We start from the raw sequence: 15,538 nt of genomic DNA on the forward strand, positions 1-15,538 counted from the left end.
CTTTTTGTGCATTAAAATCTCTTTAAAGAATTCTTTGACACATAACTTTGGAATGAGTCAGTTTCTGAAAACCCCATTTTAAGATGATTGTACATCCAAACTTAACATTTAAAATGCTTTCATAGAAATAATTTGGCCATTTTAAGTTGATTGCACTATTTACAGAATACTACTATGACTAAGACCAAGGTTTTATTTGGAGTTTGAGTTGGAGTCAGATAATTTATGTTATAAAAGAAGACTCATTTTATAGAAAGCTCATAATCCTGGATTAGGGAGAAGTTGCATTTCCTGGCGATTTCAGAAAAAGCTGTTGTGCATACATCTTATTTTTTTTACAGCTTTCCTCTACAAAGAAGTGAGGTCCGAGTACAGAGAATTTACACTCCCCAACCCCTTTTTTATTTTAACCAGGAATATTCATCAAATATTCCATCAGCCAAAGCAAGTAATAGAAGAGGGACAGGGATGGAAAGGTGAAGTAAGGATGGGAAAGTACAGAGAAGGTTACCGAGAAGGAAAAAAGGACAAGAAGAGCAAACAAATACAGTTTAGGAGGTAGTGGGAGAGAATTTCAAGAGTGTCTTTGCCAGTGACTAGCTGGGTGACTTTGTACAAGTCTCTTAGTCATTCATGGCCTTGCTTTCTTCATCTGGGATATGGTGAAGTATATGATGTAATCTTTAAGCCTTCATCCAGCTCTGAAATTCTATAATTCAGTGTTTATGAAGAATGGGAAAGCCATTCGAAAACAGGGAAGACAACCATAGTTCTAATCTGCCATGTTCCAGTATTCTTACAGATGGTAGGGAGCAAGGGAAAGCCTTCTTCCTTCTTTTTTTTCCACTACCAGTGCTTAGGGCAGTGCGGTGGTACAGTAGTTAGAGCTCTGGGTCTGGAGTAAGGAAGATGAGTTCAAATCTGGTCTCAAATGCTTACTAGATATGTGACACTGGACAAGTCACTTAACCCTGTTTACCTCAGTTTCCTCATCTGTAAAATGAGTTGGAGAAGGAGAAGACAAACCACTCCAGCATCTTTGCCAAGAAAACCCTAAATGGGGTCACAAAAAGTTGGACATGACTGAAATGACTGAATAATACCACCACTCGTGCTTTAGTCCATAGTAGGCAATGGAATATGGTGAAGAGAGCCCTCTGTTTGGAGTCAGAGGACCTGAAATAAGCAAGCATATCATATAATCTTTCTGGGACTCACTTTCCTCGCTTATAAAATGAATAAATTGAATTAATTTTTCTCAAAGTTTTCTTTCAGCTCCAGAGCCTATGAAGGTCATCTAATAAATGGAGAACAATTATCAGATTTTTCTTCTAGGCCATACTTTTGATTACCTTTGGTCTGTTGTGTAAGAGCTAGAGGAACTTATTAAGAATAGATGTGTAAATTAATAAGAAGAAAAACAGGGATCACATTGCTTTCCCTGCAAAATTCTAAATTTAACTATATAGCTTCTATTACTTGTTAGTACATGACTGAATTTACTAGAATAAGTTGCGCTATTTTTTTGAAAAGATTGTTTGACAGAGAATAGAATGTTCCAGGACAGATTTTTTAGTTTGGGTACTGATGAATTTTCAGTCTATTCTTTTTCAGGGTGTTATTCAGTTTCTTGACAGATAGAGATTTTTTCCCCATTTGCTGGGAGCCTTGTTGCCTTCTACTTAGGCTTAAACGATCTTCCCTGTTGGCCTTTAAATACAGTTTTGCCCCTGAGGGGATGCATTAGTCAGCTTGGGTGGATCAGAGAAATGGGTGCTTTGGAAAACTAAAGTCTGTGTTTGTATATGGAGATATATGTTCCAAATGCTAATAGTGAGATAGTTTCTTCTTCCTGCTCCCAAACATTTTATAGCTTCTCTAGTTATGTTGTATGGAATTTCTCTTTCTGTCTCTTCCTGCTGAGTTTTATATAGAAGTGCCAGTGATTTATGTGGATTTATCTTATATCCTGCAACTTTGCTGAAGCTATTCATTATTTCAATTACTTTTTTTTAAAGCACATTCTCTAGGACACTCTAAGTATACTATCATATCATCTGCAAAAATTTATAACTTTGTTTCCTCTTTGCCTATGCTTTCCCTTCAAATTCTTTTTCTTATTTTATTGCATTTCTAGCATGATATTAAATATCAGTGGTGATAATGAACATCCTTGCTTTGTTTCTGATATTATTGGAATGGCTTCTTAACTTTTCTCAATTACATATAATATTTGCTCTAGGATTTAAAGAAATAGTATTTATCCTATCAAGGAAAAGTCTACTTATTGCTATTATTTCTAGAGTTTTTGATAGAAGTGAATGTTGGATTTTGTTAAAAGCCTTGTTAGCATCTATTGATATGATTATATAATTTTTATTATTTGCAAGATTAACATCATTTATTATATTTATAGTCTACCTTATGTTGAACCAACCTTGCTTTCCAGGCACATAGTTAAAAATTTGTAATGTATAAACTCAGTCCGATCATAGTATATAATCTTTCTAGCATATTGTTGCAGCCTACTTGCACTAGTTTTTTAGATTTATGTTAGTCTTTAATTACTTTTTAGTTCTTTCCATAAGGATCCCTTATTGAATATAATTTTTGTTGCATTATGATCAGTAAATCATGTGCTTAGTATTTCTGTTTTTCTACATTTTTTTGGTGTAATCTTTAAGCCTCAACACATGGTGAATTTTTGTAAATATGCTATATTTAGCTAAGAAATATATAAATTCCTATCTATTCCCATTTAGTAATTGTGAGAGAACTGCCATTTATCTCTGATTCTTCTAAAATTCTATTTAGGGCTTTAAATTCTTTTTTGTTTATCTTTTGCTTTGATTTGTCTGTGTCTGAAAGGGTCACATTGAAGTCCTCACACTATTATAGTTTATCTGTTTCTCTATACCATTCATTTAATTTTTCTTTTGAGTATTTAGGTTCTATGCTATGAAGTACACATATATTATTATTGATATTGGTTCATTATCATACCTTTAAGCATATTATAAATTCTTTCTTTTATCTTATTTTTATTTACTGTAGCCATATTTGAATTCATGATTGCTACTTCTGCTTTTTTGAGTTTTGGTGCAGCATATCTGATTTTTCTCTAGCCCGTCATTTTAACTCTGTGTGAGTCTTTGTGTTTCAAATGTGTTTCTATTAAGCAACGTATTGCTTTCTGATCCATTCTGCTTTCCTTATCTTTTTTATGAGTGAGTTCATCCTGTTCACATACATTATTACTAATTTTGTATTTCTCTCTAACCTGAAGAGACAGAGTTTGCCTAATATTTGTGATCTTCTAAATGAAACAATCTGTTTCTTCTCTTTTGCAGTTCTTCCATTCTTATTACCTTGCCTCTGATCCTAGGCTTATTTATTCTTTCTTTCTATTCTTTTAATCTCCCCTTCATAGACTTCTCTCTGACATTGAAGATTGTTTGACTTATGACTATTCCCTTGGCTCTCCTCTCCTTCTTTTCTTCTTTCTGTTCTTCTTTCTCTCTCCCCCCACTTATTTCCCTTTTGAGTTTAACGTATTTTTATATTGAAATGTATGATTGTGTTCAATCTTTCTTCATCCAGTTCAGATGAAAGTAAACTTCATGGGATGTGCTTTCCCGCTCCCCTTCATTCATGACCATATACTCTTCATTTATGTACATCTCTTATCAATAAGTGATTTCTCCCTCCTTCTTCCTCCTTTTTCCTCAGTATAGTCTCCCATCCCTCCCATTTTTGTCTTCCCCCAGGCCATTAAAACAGAGCCACCCACAGATTCTGTTTTCCAGAGTGTAGCATAGAGCCTGACACATAAAAAAGCACTTAATAAATGGTTCTTAACTGACTGCCATTTTTTTCTTCTTTTTATTAATTAATTTATTTTTAGTTTTCAACATTTACTTCTACAAGATTTTGAGTTCCAAATTTTCTCACCATCTCTCCCCTCCCCCACCCCAAGATGGCATGCATTCTGATTACTCCTTCTCCCAGTCTGCCTTCCCTTTTATCACCACTCCCCTATCCCCTTCCTTTCTATTTTCCTGTAGAGCAAGATAAATTTTTTTTTCTGTGACCCTTAAACATATTAGGATTCCGAGAAGATATATGTTTCTTATCCCTATTAGCATGTAAATAGTTCACCTCCATATATTCCCTTTCAGTTAAACAAATATGTGTGCCTTTCTATGTTTCTTTTGTTGTTTGCATTTCTATTTCAAAATGTCTACTTGGTTTCATCAGGAATGCTTAGAACTCCTCTATTCCGTTAAAGATCCATTTCATCATATTTAGTTTTGCTAGATAGATTATTTTTGGTTGTGAATCTTTTATCTCTTGCTTTTTGGAATGAAATATTATAAGCTCTCCTCTCCTTTATAGTAAGAGCTGCTAAGTTTTGTGTAACCCTTGGTGTGGCTCCTTGGTATTTGAATGCCTTCTTTTTGGCTGTGTGTATATACATATACATACATACATATATATGTGTGTGTGTGTGTGTGTTTTTCTAAGTCGGTGGTTCTCAAAGAGTGGGCCATGGCACACTAGTGTGCTCCAATTTTTGCCCAGTATACTGTGAAATTTTATGTGTTGTTGTACCTAGAAGCAGGTCTGAAAGATGCAGTTTGTTTGGCAACAAGGTATTAATCACATGTAAAAGCCATTTCAGCATAGTCACTTCCCTGGCAGTCTCAATGCAGCAGCTAGTGTTTCCCCTCTTAAGCTATCAGGACCGGGTTTGTGCTGTTGCTGCCTCTGTGTCTCTGAATGCCTCCACCATCTTTGTCCCTACGCTACACGAGCCTGTCTCTCACAGTCCCTGTCCAAGCCCAGTCACAGACTACATTTCTTCCCCATCTCTTTTTTGATTTCCTCACTATTCCCTGTTCTGCTGGTTATCATAATCCCATATATTTCCACCCAGATGTTTTCCTTCTTTTTAAACTTGGAAGTTTGTCTATTGCCAACATGCAGAGAGCTCTGGGAGCTTCTAGGAGCTTCAGACTTTGTGTTACTCCTTCATTTGAAGATTAAAAATAATTTTATTTTATACCTATGAAATTTTTATTTTCCACCTCCTTGTTTTGAAGAGAAAAAAAACACACCCACATTTTATCCTTTTAGTGAGCTTAATCCTAGTTTGCCTCCATTTTGATCTTTTGAAAGGACAGTTCAGATATTGAGAAGCTTGTTATGTTATTTAAAAGAACATTACTGAACACCTAGAAAAGGAAGCAGTGATCCCAAAAAGCCAGCATTGATTCATCAAAAACAGGTCGTGGCCAACTCACCTTCTATCATTTTTGACGTGATTACTAAATCATCTGACGATCCTAGGATCATCAGATGATGGACTTAAAGCCGGAAGAGACCTTAGAGAAGCCTCCTTTCAGCCTCTTCAGTTTATAAATAAGGAACCTGAGACATAGGTGGGTAGTTCTTAACTTGGGGTCTATCAACTTGTTTTTGGATTTTTTTTCCTTATTTAAAAAAAAATGAGTTGTATTTTGACACAATTTATTTCATTTGCAATCCTCTTCATTTTATTTTATGTACTTAAAAACATTATTCTACAGATAGGGTCCATACACTTCACTAGGTTGCCAAAGGGGTCCATGACACCAGAAAGGCTAAGAACTCTTGCTTTACCATTGATAAGAAGACCGTTCCCATAGACACCAAAATATTTACAGAGCTAGTTTTTGTGACAGCAAAGAATTGGAAACAAAGTAGATGCCCAGCCGTTCAGGAATAGCTAAACAAATGTGAATATAATCTGGTATCACTGCGCTGTAAGAAATGATGTATGTGATGAATACAGAGAAGCATGGCAAGTTCTATATGAGCTGATGCAGAGTGAAGAAGGCAGTATATACAGTAACTACAACAGTGTAAATGAAAAGAACAACCACATACCCCCCCAAAAAAAGTGAACAGAGCAAAATTATAAAGATCAAGGAGGATTCAAATGACAAGATTTAAAAGGATATTCCCAGCCCTCTCCTTCGCAGGGTAGCAGGTGCACAGATGTTGCACATTGCTCATGTTTTCATACTTTTTCATTGTGGTTATCAGTTGTACTGACTTTTTCTTTTTATTTTATCTTTAAAAATACTATTTGTTATGTGGGATGGCTCTCTGGGAGTGGAAGGGGAAACATACCAGGGAAAACTATGATGATGTAAAAAAGGGAAGAAATAAATAACAGTTTATATTTTTTTAAAAAAAAGAACCCTCGCTTTAGATATAGTTTACTTGGATTTTAGATGAGATACAAGATCTCAAGTTTTTCTTGCAGTAAAAATAGAGAAACTTAGGCCATTAGATGGATATTCTGGACTGGCCAAATAGCCAGACTCAAAGAACAGTCCTTGGTTGTTTCTTTTCATATTGTTTCCATGTCCTCCCATAAATCCCCCTGAGGGGGCTCTGCTCAGTGTACTGAGGGTCTTCCTCTAGGCTGTCATGGGGGAGATAACTCAGGGAGAGATTCCTGAAGGAAATTAAGTTCGTAGCAGGCTGCTAGGAATCTTTCAAACCTGAGAGTGTTCCTTTTGGATGAATGAATCAACATCTAACAGCAACTAACATTTATTAAGCTCCTACCCTGTGCTGACCACAATGCTGGGTTCTGGAGATGTAGATACAAAAGTGAAAACAGTCCTTTGGTCCAATGTAGGAGGTTACCTGTCCCTCTTGAGCTAAGGTGGATAATTGGGCTGTCAGATGATGACTGAAGCATGTGGTTTAGTGAAAAGAGTGCTGGTCTTAGAGTCAGAGAGCTCTTAGTTAATATCCAATGAGTTAATCTACCTAAAATGCTATATAAATGCCAGCTATTATTGTCACTTCCTATATGCTCAGGAAGCAGCACCTGCTTACATGATAGGCCCCCTAAAATGCTATATCCTAAATGACACAAGCCTCCACCCAACCCTTTTCAGTCTTACCTGCCCATGTCCCAGGTATCTCCCTACCTCTTTGCTTTTGCTTAAGTGTATTTATTTCTCTAACCTGGTTTGACCTACCACTTCTTTCTTCATTTCTTTTACACATACCTGACTTTGAAAGTTCAACTTAAATGTTCCTATTTCTGTGAGGAAACATAGGCTAAAAGTCAGTGGGAAGAGCATTGGACCCCCAAATCCACAGACTTCAGTTCTGTCAGCACTTAGTCACCCATGTCTTCTTAGGGAAGTGACCTCGCTTGTCCAGGCTTCAGTTCTTGTGCTTGAAGAATGAGGGCATTGTACGACATTATCTCCAAGGGCCCTTCCGAGTCTATAGTTTTTGTTTCTATGATGATGTCTTCCCAGCCTGCCCTAGTTTGTGGGGAACTGGCCTTCCTCTGAATCTTATGTCAATTTTGTTTTTATCATTCATTTGGCAATTAACCCTTTTCTGCTTTGTGAAATCAATTATATTGTTGTATTTAGCTGTTGTTTGATATCATGTGGTTATTTGTTGTTGAAACTGCAAGCTTCTGAAGGGCAAGGATTATTTCTTATGTCTCCTTATGTCCTTCACAGTGCTTAACAACTAGTAGATAGATAGTTAGTATTCATGGATTGATTTATTGTACGTGAATGCTCTGATTAAAAGTTGGCAAAGGGAACAGAGGAAACCCAAGACATCACAATCCCTCCAGGACATCTTTGGGAAGAACCAAAGTTATGCTACCATGGTTTTGAAACAGGTCCCTGTGCTGTATCACAGTTTACTGAATGTGTCTTTTATGTAAATAGTGGACATTCCCTTGCCATTTTACATTCCTGTTAAACCAATTGCCTCACAAATAAGCCAAGGATTAAAAATCACTCACATCTGTCCTTGGCATTTTGCTAAATATTAATATGCAACATTTTGAATGTTAATTGCAAAACCTTTTGTTGGACATGTCAAAATTGTTTATTCTTTAAGACCGTATGCATCTTGCAAACAGTTTCCTAAGGGATCGGTGATTGTAGAAATGAAAAGAGTAGAGGTGAAGTTTAAACTATTTAAAGTTTAGACTGAAGTTCAAAATTTAAAATTCACAAATATGAGACATAGGGAAAAAAGCTTTTCTTCTCTGTGTCCATTAGTTGAGAATAGAGAACAAAGAGAGAATGCAGTTTGGGGCGGCAATATTAGAGGTGAAAGAAAATGCGGTATTGTATCCCATGAGTACATTGTAGGGCCCAGAGGAAGTCACTAGGTCAGTTACCGCTATGAAATTTTTAGAAAACTGCCTTATTCTATAAATACAAAACACAGTTTCTCTACCACAAAATTGGCAAGTTTGGGTAATATCTTGATTTAAAGTGTAAACCAGTGTTTTAGGATGTCCTGTTATGGATATTCTGAATTCCAGTGCCATGAATATTTCTTAACCCTTATTGTATGTTTATTTTTGCATTAGGTGAGAAATTCATCCACACTTCTCTTTAGTTCTCTGATCACAAGAATTTTTGGAGTTAAAAGAGGAAAGGATGAACATTCCAAAAAAAATAGGTAAGCTCCATCTGTTACTAACTTTACTTTTTACAAAACATTGCCCTGGCCAAAAATAATTTTTAGAATTTTGCTTACTTTTGTGGATTCATTTGGAACATAATGTTATAAATATATATAGTAATTGAAGACGTACTACCAAGTCTAGACCTTTGGGTTGAAAATATCTACTGTGTTAGCAAATAGATTTTTTTAAAAAGCACTTCAGCAAAAGTTTTAAGCACCTACTATGTGCAGTGCATTGCTAGGCATTGGGTAAAAACAAAATTTAGATAAAGCAAAATCCCTGCCTGTGTGGAGTATATAGCCTAAGAGGGAAATACAGCATGTGAACTGTGCTACAGTACATGGTCAGTGCATTAGAGGGGTAAAACATAGTGTTCTTTGAGATCTAAGGGGAGAAAGGTTTTTACTTACTGTGGGTCTGGCATAATTTCATGAAGAAAACAGCATTTAATTTGGACCTAAAAGTTGAGTAGTGATTTAAAACCCAAAGAGGACAGGCTTATGGAACAGTGAGAACCAAAGCCAGGAGCCTGTACCGGGGTGGTGGCAGTGTCAGAAGAGAAAAGGGGGTGTAGAGAGAGATATTACAGAAGTTAAAACAAGAAAGGATATGGGAATGAGAGAGAGTGAGAAGTTGGGGATGGCACCTATGTTGCAAGCCGGAATAATTGGGAGGATTATACTACCCTTAACAGTAATAGAAAAGTTAAGATGAAGGGAGAATTTAGGAGAAAAGTTAATGAGTTCAATTTGGGACATGCTGGGTGTAAATTGTTTACAGGGTATCCAATTTCAGATAGCCAATAATCAGAGTTGTGAGACTGGAGGTCAGGAGAAGGATTCCAGGGGTGGGGAACCTGCGGCCTTGAGGCCACATGTGGTCCTCTAGGTCCTCAAGTGTGGCCCTTTGACCTGTGAATTTTGGATTCAGTCAAAAGGCTGCACTTGAGGACCTAAAGGGCTACATGTGGCTTTAAGGCTGCAGGTTCCCCACCCCTGGATTAGACAAAAGATTTGAGCATCCTATGTATAGAGATGATCATGGAATCCAGGGGAACCAAATCAGAGTGAGGGAGAAGAGATGAGGTCCCGGACAGAGCTTCTGGGAACACCCACAGGTAGGGATAAAGATTCAGTAAAGGAAACTGAGGAGTGGTCACATGCAGGGAGGGCAACCAGGAGAGAGCAACATCATTAAAAACCTAGAGAGAAGAAAGAGTTGTGATGGGAGCAGATTGTGATCAGGTTACCAAGATCACTGAGTCCAGATTGTAGAACAGCTAGAATGCCAGGCAAAGGATCGAAACTTCACTTGTTACACAATAGGGCGACACTAAATATTTTTGATCAGAAAAGTGACAGGGCTGATGGAAGGATTGTTGGAAGGTGAAGAGGAGGAGGAGGAAGTGGGTGGAACTAGGACTGGTTGATAGTGATGGCAAAGGAGGGGAGGCCCCAAAGGTGACAGACACTGTGGAGGGAGCATCAACAGAACTTGTTGAATGACTTAGGTGACAGGGATGAGGAAGACAGAAGAATGACAACCAGAGTTTTAGACATGGCAGTCAAGGTGGATGGCAGTATGATTATGGAAACAGTGGTGTTAGAAGGGAGGGGCAGGTTTAGGGGGAAAGAGAATAAGCTTAAGGAAATAAATGCAGTAGGGTTTGGGTTCTTTACCTGGAACCCATGGACTTTTAAAAATTTAAGTAACCTTTGAATAAAATTTTGATAATTGTTATTAAATGACAGTTTCATAACAAATATTTTGAGATTTCAACATAGCTGGTTTCCTTTCTAATCCTCTTTGTTTTGTTTTATGCGTTTAAACATGATTTTTGAAGAGGGGTCTGTAGACTTCACCAGGCTGCCTACGGGGTCCAAAAGGTTAGAAACCACTACAACAGGGGACAAATATGTGATAAAACTCAAGAGCTAAGCATCTACCTGTCAAGACAAAATTTTGTAAATACAAGCTGCAGGCTCTTTATAACATCTCTTTGGCATCCCTTTTCAGTATAGCCATAAATATTCCAAATCAGTTCTTCCTAATGTGTCATAAATGAACACACTGTGCTATTCAGAAGTACTTTTACTGCTGCAAATTAAAGTTCTATAACATACCCAACAAAACCTATCCTTGATGGTACCTGCATTGGTCTACAAAGACTAAAGTTATCGAGAAATGAGATATTTGTAAAGCACATAGCACAGTGCCTGACAAATAGTAGGCAGTTAATAAATGCTTGCTGCATCAGCAACATCAAGCTCCTAGTTATTTTAGATTTTTTTCATCTCCAACTGAATTTTCCACTTTCCTTCTAAGGAGTTTTTGTAAGTTTGTTTTTTGGGAGAAATTTAGGAGGATTTTTTCCTGTAGTTTGGCCAGGAAGCTCTTGTTGACACTAGATGTCGCTGTGGCTTCACATAATTTCCTTTCTTAACCTCCTGCATGATCATGAGCTAATCAGGCCTAGTGGGTTTCTCAGGGATCCAGGGATCAACAGGCTCAGCCTTCCTCCTCCACCCCTTAAAAAACCAAACACAGCACAATTCTTTTACTAAAACGAAATCACTTAAAATGCCAGCTGTTAACAGGTGATGAAAAAATCATAATTAAATAATAATTTTAATAATGTGGCTTCTCTGTGTAGTTTAATAAATGATCATTGTAACTGGTGACGTTAACATGAAATTTCACTGTAATAATATTTATTGTCTTCTAAAACCGTTTCTTCCCTACTCTGGATAAGTCACTTTAATAGCTTTCAGCCTCAATTTTCTCATCTTTAAAATGGGGATAATAGCACCTACCTCACAGCCTTTTTGTGAGAGTCAAGTGAGATCTATGTCAAGTGTTTTGTAAACTTGCTACATAAATGCTAGCTATGATTATTGAAGGGACGCATCAGCCTATACCAGGGCTGCATAAGCAGCCCACCTACAAGCATAGAGATGTACATAAATGCTTTAGTAAACAAAGCCGAGCTACCGCAGAGCTCTCACCAGAATGGCAAATCAAAATATGTTGTGTATTGTTTCAGTAAAAACCTAAGGTTGGACAGTCCTGGCCTAAAGGATATACTCAGAAGGCCTTTTGAGAAAGGTGAAATTTGCTTTAAAAAAAAGTTAATTTCTTTCTCTGAGTTGCTTCAAATAATGATACCAAGTGTACTCTTTTGGCAGTACTGATACCATTTTCATTCTTGTTTGGTTAATTTAGTAAACTTGCATGGGGTGAGCTTGAAACTTACCCGTTTCTTCCTGAGTTTAGCATTGTTTATTTCCTGAATGATTCTAGGGTGAGCTAGAGTAGAAAACAATTCAGTCACACGACGAGGTTGAGATCCATGGCAGACATTGAGATAATGAGATGAGGGGGGTCAGACAAATAAAGGTGTGGTACAAATTCAGCTTGAAAGTGTATAACCGCTTTTTTTCCTCTTGGGTCCTGTGAAGGGATTTTTGGATTTCCACAAAATGGCTACTTTGGGAGAAAAATTTCTAATTTATTCTGATTAGGTTGTTTCTTTGAGTGTGCCCAAGAAAGATGCAGGTGGGGGAGGTCCAGATGAAAGGGAGCTGTGCCCTTTGCCAAATGTGTACTAATGGTAACTCCAAGGTCAATGTAATCTTCTTGGCTATCTCAGGCTATGCAAAGCAGCAAATGTTGTAACCTTTCTAGAGGGAGGAAAATGAAATATTTATAGAGTTCTATTAAAAATAGCTAAGTAGAGTGGATCGATTGTAGGGCTTTTTTTTTTTAAATGGGAAGAACATTCCTTGGAAAGCCTTCATTTTAATAGTTAAAAGATTGGTACAGACCATGTGCACAGCTCTTCTGTGGGTGCCTAACTTTTGAAACTCATCGCCCTTGGCAGTGCTTAACCATTTTGCTCTGCCAAAACCATCATAGCCTTAAATCTGTAATTATTTTTAGCTATTCTTTTTATTCTCAAATTTTTTTTATGATTGCTTTTAGCTAGAATGTCTGTATGTGTATTATTGGACCTCAGGGATATAGGTCCCTTAAGGCAGGGAAACCTGTGTGTGTGATGCTCAGAACCAATGAGCACTTAAGATGAGCTAATAATAACATCTGTTGAATTTGTTTTGTGGTCGGAGCTTGGTACTGACAAGGGTGGGGTCAGGAGCTAGATTCTTTTACAAGCTGATTAACTTTGCTTTCTTTCATGGATCCGTATTGGACTGGCCACTGTCATAAATGCCCATTCTTGGTCATATGGGGGAGAGCCACGCTTCCTCTTTAAGCCAACAAACGTTTGTTCGGTATGCATTGTGTATCAATCCCCATGATAGGTCATGGGGATATAAAGGCAGAAAATGGAGGGGAAACATTCACTGCCCTCAGGGAGCTTATGTTTTCTGTGGTGCTGTAACATGTAAACAGATAACCATTTGAGTAGGGAGAGAGCTTTCACAACTGAGGGGATCAAGAAAGGCTTCCTTAAGAGATGATCCAGAGCTGAGCCTTGAATGAAGCTAGGGGTTCTTCAGGGTGAGGAAGAAATGCATTGTAGGCCAGTCACAAGGGCTTGGAGCTAGCCAAGGTCAGAGAACAGTATGTTTGGCCACAACATAGAATGCACAAAGGGCAGTGGTGTGAACAATCTGAAGATGCTTTCCTTTTGGTTGGAAAGAATATGGCTTTGGAATAGAAGCCCTGGGCTCTGTACCTGATTAACTGAATGACTTTTGGTGCATCAATGAGTTTTTCTCAACTCTTCCCCAAGTAAATGAAAAGAGTAATGCCTGCCCTGAAAAGCCACAGGGTTACAATATGAATTAAATGAGATAACAATATTATCAAAGTCCTTTGAAAAATGTCAAAAAGTGCTCTGTAAAACCAATACATCAGCCTAGTGATAGTACTAAAATAGGAATTGGGAGATGGGGGTTCTAGTCATAGTCTTTCTATTTATTAATTGCATGACCTTGGTCAAGTTGCTTGGGGCCCTTCTGGGCCTTCTTTTCATGATCTCTAAATTGAAGAGATTAGACTAAATGATCTCTAAAGCCCCTCTGAGTCTGAAGAGTCTTTGTTTGCGTCATTATCATTGCTAGAAAAACTACGAAGTGGATTTCCTAATGACAGGCAGGACCAATGGCATTTTCTCTGTATATGAAGAAAGCGTTGTTCTCTCTCTGTTTTTCTTTTTTTCCCCTAAGAAGATGGTGCTGTTTTGAACTAATGAACTTTTGTACCCATTAGTCATTATTCACTGCCTTGCTCTGATTATCTACTTAGGACAAAGAAAAATGAGAGAAGGACCTTTTGAATAACTTCTCAGGGATTCCTGAAAAGCTGCACTCCTGTGTTTTGAAAGATTGGACTAAATTTGTCTTTTCTAAAACTCCTTTTCTTTTCTGTTTACTGGCACTCCCAGTGACTTGACCTGAGACAATGAATAATTGATTCATTGTAGAAACAGGACCAGCTCACCTCCCTGAGTTAGAGAATGTGCAATGCTTTTAACATGTCCTTTATCTAAATAGCCAACTGGCTCACCCTCCTATTTCCTCATTCCTTCCTGGGTTGGAGTGAGAGCATTTTCATTTTTAACCCTAAGTCCTGTCTCTCAAGCCATTACATGCATTATGCTTAAATTTCTTGGGTCTTAGATAAGATGAGCCATGGCAGTAATGTGCCTAAGAAAACAAAAATAAAACGAACTTACAGACTATCTTAGCTTTATTGAAATTTGTCTAGGATAACTATAAGTCTTACATTTGATTTCAAAGTATTGACTTCAGGAGGGCAAGATCTGGAGATGTGGCTAGGCAACAGCAGTTCATCTGATAACCATCTGGGGAATTTTAGTTGACTACTAGCTTGGTATGAATCATTAGTAATGTAGGGACTACAAAAGCTAATGCACTTTGAGGTTACATTAAGAGAGGCATAGTGTCCAAGACTAACAAGGTGATGGTCTCACTGTATTAGGACCTGGTTAGAACACATCCAAAATATGATGTTCACTTTTGGATGCCCCATGTTAGGGAGGACATTGATGACTTGGAGAATGGCTGGAGGATTGCATTCAGGATGGTAAATGACCTCAAGTTCATGTCTTAGGAGAAGAATTAAAGTTGGATCGTTGAGGATAGGTTGAAGTAAATGGGTATATTTAGTCTGGAGAAAGAAAGACTTGGGAAGAAACATTATAGCTGTCTTCAGATATTCGAAGGGCTATTCCCTGGAGGAGGGATTTCCATCTCTAATTATAATGTTGTATCATCCTGTCTACATGTGTAGATTTCTTCTCAGTTCCAGAGGACAGCAATAGGAGCAAATTGATAAAACTCTTTGATTCTGTGTTCTTTGTATAAGTTCCTTATCACATTAGACATATGTATCAACTAATATTAATATAGATCATTTCTATCTGTATCAGTTAATCAGTGAACATTAATTGAGAATGCCCAGTGCTGTAGGGAAATATCAAAGAGTGCATAAGAAATTTAGTACCTGTTTTTTGAGACAAGATTAACATGCAGATAGAACAGAGAATTGAAGTAGTGTCCATGCCGATGAGTAGATAAGAATAATATAAGTAAAGTGTCCAGTAAAGTGCTAAACTTCCATGCTATGGGCAGAAAGTACTTTAGGGATTTAGGGAAAGGAAAGAAAGAAGTCACTACCCGGAATAAGTGGGAAAGGCTTCATGGAAGGAGATCTCAATTAAACTGAATAATCCGGTGTTCAGGAAACCCAAGAACATCAGTTCCTTGAGGAAGAAATCATTATTTGACAAGAATTGATGGGAAAACTGGAATGTGATTTGGCAGAAGTTAGGGTTAAATTGTTATCTTAAAGCATAGTTGGCTACAAGTTGTGTCCCTCATTAGAATGTGCGCTCCTTGATGGCTGTTTTTGTTTGTTCGTTTTGCCTTTGTATCTCTAGTGGTTAGCACAGGGCCTGGCACATAGCAAGCCCCTAATAAATGCTTGTAGATTAGTTGATTGAACATGTACCACAATAAACTCAAAAGTGATATGTGATCT

At 37.5% G+C, this 15,538-nt stretch overlaps 1 protein-coding gene across 1 annotated transcript in view; it reads left to right on the top strand.

Annotated features, from left to right (window-relative positions):
• THADA (THADA armadillo repeat containing) overlaps window positions 1-15,538 on the top strand; it is a 445,161-nt gene that overhangs the window by 117,602 nt on the left and 312,021 nt on the right. Inside the window, exon 26 of the mRNA XM_036750973.1 lies at window positions 8,414-8,505. Within this exon, the coding sequence (XP_036606868.1) occupies window positions 8,414-8,505 (92 nt within the window). The remainder of the gene's footprint in view (window positions 1-8,413; window positions 8,506-15,538) is intronic.

Source organism: Trichosurus vulpecula, chromosome 3 (genome assembly GCF_011100635.1).
Source record: "Trichosurus vulpecula isolate mTriVul1 chromosome 3, mTriVul1.pri, whole genome shotgun sequence".
NCBI lineage: Eukaryota > Metazoa > Chordata > Mammalia > Diprotodontia > Phalangeridae > Trichosurus > Trichosurus vulpecula.